Source organism: Petaurus breviceps, unplaced genomic scaffold (assembly GCF_028583685.1).
Source record: "Petaurus breviceps papuanus isolate PSGF00001 unplaced genomic scaffold, PetGlider_PUasm1.0 523, whole genome shotgun sequence".
Classification (NCBI taxonomy): domain Eukaryota; kingdom Metazoa; phylum Chordata; class Mammalia; order Diprotodontia; family Petauridae; genus Petaurus; species Petaurus breviceps.
The window spans coordinates 1,047,248-1,053,837 of record NW_027186356.1 but is presented as its reverse complement, the minus strand read 5'-3'; the positions used below and the strand labels follow the sequence as shown (position 1 = coordinate 1,053,837).

The 6,590-nt window shown below is 53.3% G+C and overlaps 1 protein-coding gene across 1 annotated transcript in view; it reads left to right on the top strand.

The window, feature by feature from the left end:
- The window catches only part of ATP5F1D (ATP synthase F1 subunit delta), a 6,991-nt gene extending 2,795 nt beyond the window's left edge, over positions 1-4,196 (top strand). The window contains exons 3-5 of the mRNA XM_069102022.1: positions 893-981; positions 2,761-2,889; positions 4,026-4,196. Of these exons, the coding sequence (XP_068958123.1) occupies positions 893-981; positions 2,761-2,883 (212 nt within the window). The 3' untranslated portion in view covers positions 2,884-2,889; positions 4,026-4,196. The remainder of the gene's footprint in view (positions 1-892; positions 982-2,760; positions 2,890-4,025) is intronic.
- The last annotated feature ends 2,394 nt before the right edge of the window (positions 4,197-6,590 follow it).

The window sequence follows — 6,590 nt, the reverse complement described above, 5'->3', positions numbered from 1 at the left end:
GCCCATCTCTCTCTCTCTCTCCCTTTCTCTCCCTCTCCCCCCCCCTCCCTCCCCCCCCATCACTCGAGCTCCCCCCCCTCTCTCTCCCCCCCTCTCTCTCCCCTTCTGTCTTCCCCTCCCTCCCTCACCATCCCCTCCCCCTTCCCCTCTCCCTCTCTGAAGAGCTGGGTACAAATCAGGTCTTAGACACTTATTAGAAGAGTTGTTATGAGGATAAAAATGAGACAATATTTATCTTTGCAAACATTAAAGCTCTATGTAAATGCTAGCCATGATTTATTTGCCACTCCAACCTCCCCAGAAGGGCCTCCCAGTACCTCTGTTTCCCCTTGGAGAACTCAGGAGGCTGATTCCAACATGCCAGGTTCCCCCCCAGTTCCCCTCTCCTGCCCTCTGCTTTGGTCAGACCCTTTCTGATCACTCTGCCTGGTTCTGGGATCACATTTTGGGAAGCACAGTGACAGACTCAGCCCTGTTCTGAGGAGGAAGGTCAGGATGAGGAGGGGCCTAGAGGCCAGGCATCCTCAGCTGGGAGGACTTGGGAAACACAAGAGCTGGTTTTGTATTTGGAGCTGCAGCAGCGGCTATTTGATTTGACCTGCTCAGCCTCAGGGGAAAATCAAGAGCAATGGGTGGGAGCAAGATGGGCCAGTTTGGGCTCCATGGAAGGATAAATGTCTCAGGGAATGGAGCCACCCAAGGGGTGGGGGGGGGCAGGCCCCCTTCACAATAGGACTTCAGGTCCCTGGATGATCATTGTCTGAGATGTGTTGAGGAGACTCCCAGTCAGCCAGGGGGTCCCTGAGGCCTTTCTACTTTTTAGAAGCCCCGGTCTAACCCAGCCCCTCTGCATCGTGCCTCATTGGGCCCCTGTGCTCTGCTTTACCCCCAGTGAGCAGTGGTTCTGTCACAGTGAATGCTGATTCCTCGGTGCAGCTGCTGGCAGAAGAAGCTGTGGCTCTGGACATGCTGGACCTGGCGGTGAGTCCCCTCCCCCTCCATAAGAGGATTCGCCCCAGGTGGTGGGCCCCTCACTGAAAAGAGCCTTTGTCAGCCAGGCTTTCCATTCGCTCCATTCTTCAGCCCTTCCCTTTCCCAGCAGTCTTTGTCTCTGTCTGTCCACAGGGCCTTATACCCACATTTGTAGGGAAAAGGGGGTAAATGAGAGCCTATCCATACTTCTTGGGAAGCTCACAGTCCAAGAGATGAGATAAACCATGGACAGACATCTGCTTTGCAAGGCATGATAGAAACATATTGTAGAAAAGAGGGCTGACCTGTTCAGAAGATCTGGCTTTTAATAGTCTACTCTTCGATTTCTGCCAATGCAATATCCTCATGAAGATACAGCCTCATCTCTAAAATAGGAACAGAAATATTTGCACACCCTGCCTTGCTGGCTGATTGTGAGGAGAGCATTGTATAAATGGGAGTTCTTACTGTCTTCTCGAGAGATGGGAATTGCTATCATTAGATAGGGAAACAGGCCCAGAGATGGGGGGCCTCATCCGAAGGAGAGATCAGTGGGTGGGAGGAGGAAGGCTTTCTGGAGAAGGGGAGGGAATCATTCCAAGGGATACTATGAGTTGTCCAGTCTCAAGTGAACAGTTGGAAGGTATGTGAGGTGAGAATGAAAGGACGGGAAGAAGATTGTGAGAACCAGGCCATAGAAGAGTCACATGCCAGACAGTCTGCTAGGGGTCATGGGGAGCTCTGGACGGTGTCCGAGTACATCAGGTACGTGAACAGAGCTGAGATTTAGACAGATGATTCTGGCAGCCTGTGTTGGGCTGATGGTGAGAGGCTTTCTGCCTCCCGACTCCCGCTGTAAGTCTCTTGAGGCCAAGCACGGTCATTTTCCACCTTTGTTATCTCTATCTGTGGCCAGTGTAAGTAAGAGCTTGCCAAAAGTAGGTGTGTCATCAAGGTTCACTAAAGGGAGGCATCATCAGGGCACGTGTTCATAGCATTCTAGGAGCCCTCCTGCAGCCTGGATCCCCAGATGGTGCCGAGGCCACCCCACCTGGGATCCCAGGAGCAGCTGCAGCTTCTCCTCCCCACCACCCCCACAGCCAGGCAACCCATCCACACCTACCTGGCAACTCGGCCTGGCTGACTCAGCCACAGAGCAGAGAGCCTGGCTCCTGTTTCTGGAGGCCCGCGTGCCCCTCTCTCCCGGCTCAGGGATGCTGGACACCTCTGTCCTCCAGCTTTCCCGCCTTGCTCTCTGGCTCCCAGGGGACCCCAGGAGGCTGATGGAGCACCGGCCTTTCTCTCCGATGGGATAAGTCAGTCAGTCAACAAGCATTGATCTGCTGTGTGCCCCTGCTGGGCAAAACTTCCCTTCATCAGCAGGGTTTTACATGAACAGATGAGGAACTACAAGGTGATGGGGCGGGGGTGGCTCAGGGACCAGGAACAGCCTCAGCCTCATGGTTAAGGTGACCTTGGAGCAAGGGGCTTCAGGAGGTGGAGGGCAGGGAGGAGAGAGTGCCTTGTGAGCACGGGGCCCAGAGAGCAGCAGAGAGGCCAGCTGAGTGGGAACAGTGGAAGACAGGTTTGGACCAAGCTGTAAAGAGTTTCCAGTGCCAAACTGTTGCTTGTGTTTTATCCTAATGTGCTGGATGGGGAGCCAGGGTTCAGTCACCCTTCCCCAAACCAAGTGGCCTCTGCCCTGCTCCTGCTGATGGGGCAACCCTCCCAGAACCTCGGTTTTTTTTCACCCATAGTCCTCTTGTTTTCTTGTGCTTTGATTCTCAGGCTGCCAGATCCAACCTGGAAAAGGCGCACTCAGACTTGTCAGGGGCATCAGATGAGGCAGCCCGGGCCGAGGTTCAGATCCGGATAGAAGCCAATGAAGCTATCGTGAAAGCGCTGGAATAGGACCAGGTCCGAGTGGGGAAGAAACCAGTGCTGGGAGGCTTAAGGGCTGGGAGAGGAGATGCCCCTGAAGGAGGGAGCTTCCTGTGCTTGGAGTGTTGGAGCACAAGTTACATTCCCGTGTTCCTCCTGCTGCTTGAGGGGATTATTATTATTATTTTTAAAGCAATCGGGGTTAAGTAACTTGCTCAAGGTTACACGGCCAGTTATTTCTGGGTGTGGTACTAAGTATCTAAGCCCAGATTTGATCCCCAGGTCATTCTGACACTGGGGCCAGTGCTTTTACTCGCTGTGCTACCTGGCCAGATTTGAGACCCCGGGCTGACTTGGGCAGAATGGACACAGGTATTAGGTTTCAGATCTGGGGTCTGCTACTGACCTCAGACAGCCCGTCTGGGCATCAGGTTCTTGAATTATGCAAAAGGAAGAACTTGAACCCCCAGAGTCCTTGGGGCTGTGATTCTGAGGGCCAGAAGAGAGCCTGACTTTGCCATTGGTAGTAGTGGCCACAAGGGGGCAGCACAACGCAGTCCATGTTGATTGATGGCGATGGCAGAGGGCCCTGGAAGGAGCGCAGGGGCTCGGCCTCCTGGCAGGAGTCAGTTTTCTAACTTTGTATCTAGCATAGTTCTCTGCATCCAGTAGGCACTTAATAATCATTTGTTGAGTGAATGGTTGGTGTGCTCCTGTACTGTACAGGGGACCCAACTGACGCCAGCCTTCTCATTTTACAGATGAGTAAACTGAGTCCCAGAGAGTAAGTGACTTGGCTAGCCACACAGATAGGAACTATTGAGCCTGAAGGGCTCAATGGGCAACTCAGGTCCTTTTCCTGGACCCCAGAAGTGCAGCCTCTTGGCTCCTGGCCCCTAACCCTCAGAGCTACATGAAGTTGCCACTTGGTTTAAAACGGAGGAGTTAGAAAATTGGACACTTATGCTTTTTTCCTCCTGACCCTCAGAAGGATCCTTGAAAGTCAGAGGACTCTGTTTGCCCCAGCTGGTTAATCTGTCTGGGGAAAAGTTAGCAGCTATGACATTTGCAGGAGTGAGGGAGTGAGTAGGCTTGAACTCTACCTCCCACAGCTAGTCCCTGTGGGGCTCCCCTGGGCCCTTGTTAACACTGCCTGCCCCTCTTCCTCATAGGAGCTGAACCCTTGCTGTCGTCCAGAAATGGCGTTACCATTGTGCTCCATGGCAATCACCTAGAGCTGAGGAGACCAGGAAATACCCAGGAAGGAAGAGGATGCCTAGCCCCCAACTCCCCTTCCTATTCTCCATTTCCAGATTAAAATCCACAAGGGTTCTGGACTTTTATTTGGCAGCTTCATTCCAAATCATCTTGTCATGGGTGAAAACTCTAAGCCCAACCTCTTTTTTTCCCTTGTTATCTGGGAGGGTGGGGAGAGGAAGAAGCTGGGCCAGCTCTAAGAAAGTCCCCAGGGCTGGCCTGGTCTCTGGCCAGTCTAGTGCCAGGAGCCCTGGCTTCTTCCTTGGCACTGCCCCTGCCTCCAGCCCCAGCCTTCAGTCTGCAGGAAGGTCAGGGGATGGGGGACGGATTCCCTGTGCTCCCCACCAGGGAGTAATGCAGGAGAGTCACAGAAGAGTCTGCAGGGAAGGGTCACTCTCAGGACCTGCCAACCCTCCCTCCCTCCTGAGGGGCCTGATGCCAGAGGTTGGTGTCTCCCTGTACAGCCCTCCCTTTCCCTCCTCTGCTCCAGATACTCCCAATTGTGTTTGATTGTTTATTACCTTTGCCCTTAGGGCATGAGTGGAGAAATCAGCAGACTGTGGAGCAGAAAGAACATTGGCTTCCAGGGTCATAGGCCCCTAGTAATAGCAGAGCTGGAGGCTGCCTTCCCAAGTCCAGCAGTAATCCTCCCAGAGGTCTCCCCTCAAGGTGGGCACCTGGCCTGTTCAGTACCACCAGTGATGGGGAGCTCACTACCTTTAAAAAAAAACCCTGCCTACCTCATCCCTAGCTCTGCACGCTGGGGCCAAATAGAGAAATCTTCTCCTTGTGACAAATGATAACTGAAGACCACCTCTTGTGACGCAGGCCCTTCCTCGGGGTAGGGAAGGGGCAGAGCAGCCCCCACCTCTCTCACCTGTTATTTTTAGGCCTTCACCTTATCTGGCCTTTGGGAGAGGTGTCCAGTCCTTTCCTGCCCCTTCCAGTTGAGAGCAGGTGCCACTTGTTTATTTCCCACCACCACCCCAAGCAGAACTGACCTGCCAGCTGCTTCTTAGTGGAAGCGGAAGCATTGACCTTATGTCCTGATTGGGAGGCCAGCCACTCCCTGGGTGCCCTGACTCTAGGGCCTTAGCATTCCCACTGGAAGAAATTGGAGATGTTCTCTTAGGACAAGGATTTGTACCAAGGCCCACAGACTTCTGGAAGCCCCGTGCCACTTCCCCATGGTCCAGATTGGCCTAACTTGTGTCTGGCCTTGCAGGCTGCTCCGAGGGTGCACAGAGGCTGGCTGGCCTCCTCTTCCAGTTTGCTGTCTGTGAGCTTGAAACGGAATGTTTTGATGGCTGCATTTCATCGCACTTGGCCATCCCAGCTCTGACACTCTTAGGTTCTGAGCTCCTCAGATCTGGCATTTTCTAAAGGGGTTATGGTATAGTGGAGGTAGCTCCAGATCCAAGAGTCCAGAAAGACCCAGATTCTAATCCCAGCATGACCTTCCTAGCTCCGCTGCAAGGTCACAATCCTGAGGTTCCTTTGAGAGAACCCTTGGCAAACCTCAGGACTCTCAGCGTCCTTTGTAACAGTGACCATTTCTGTTACCCTGTGCCCCTGCTCCTCCGTCCTTCCAGACCAGCCTGGGCCCAAGAAGAGACAGAGGTGGCTCTTAGAGCCTGTAATTTTAGATTAAGACCTAGAAGTGACCTTTGACATCCTCGTCTTACTACTGCCCACCCCCCTTTTATAGGCAGGAGAATGGGCTCAGACTTAACATGACTTGCCCCCATTAGAAGAACCCAATGTTAACTAATAGGGATCCCAGGGCCTTCCAAAAGAGGATTCCAGAGGCCCTGAGAGGGGAAGTAATTTGCTCAATCCGGAAAGGACCTCCTGAGACTGACTGTTTAAGTTGGATGAGATCTTTGAGATCCCTTGGCCCTACCCCTTTTATAGATGAGGAAACAGATCCAAAGAGGGAAAGTCACAGTGAGCAGCTGGGCCAGGCTCCTGGTCCTACTCTCCCATGGTGCCTTCTCCGGTTGAGGTGGCCTGATGGAACCGGCCAGGGGCAAGAGAGAGAAAGGAAGATGTGCTTCCAGCCAGTCTGCAGGACAGCCTTTCCCCCATCCCCCCCCAGCTGCCCCAAGAGTTATTCTTGCAACTGGTGAAGGACAAGTTCCCAGATAGGGAGACTCTGATGTTCTTTCTCCCCAAGGTTGCATTGAGCGAGCAGTTTAATGATTGCCTCGTAAGATGTGTGATTGGTTGCAGGGGTCCTGGGCCCAGGAATGGTGGTCTGTCACTAGAATTAGGTTGTTCCTCTTTTGGCCCAAAGGAAGCTTCCACTTTACAGAAGTGCTTTCCACATCTGTGGGCATGGGCTCTATGAGGGAGGCTAGGCAGGAACCATGAGCTGGGTCCTCCAGAGCAGGAAGCAGACCAGAGAGGAAGTGACTGGTGCCCAGTCACCCAGTGAATAAGAGGTAGGCCTGGGATTTAGGAACTAAGAACCCTGACCT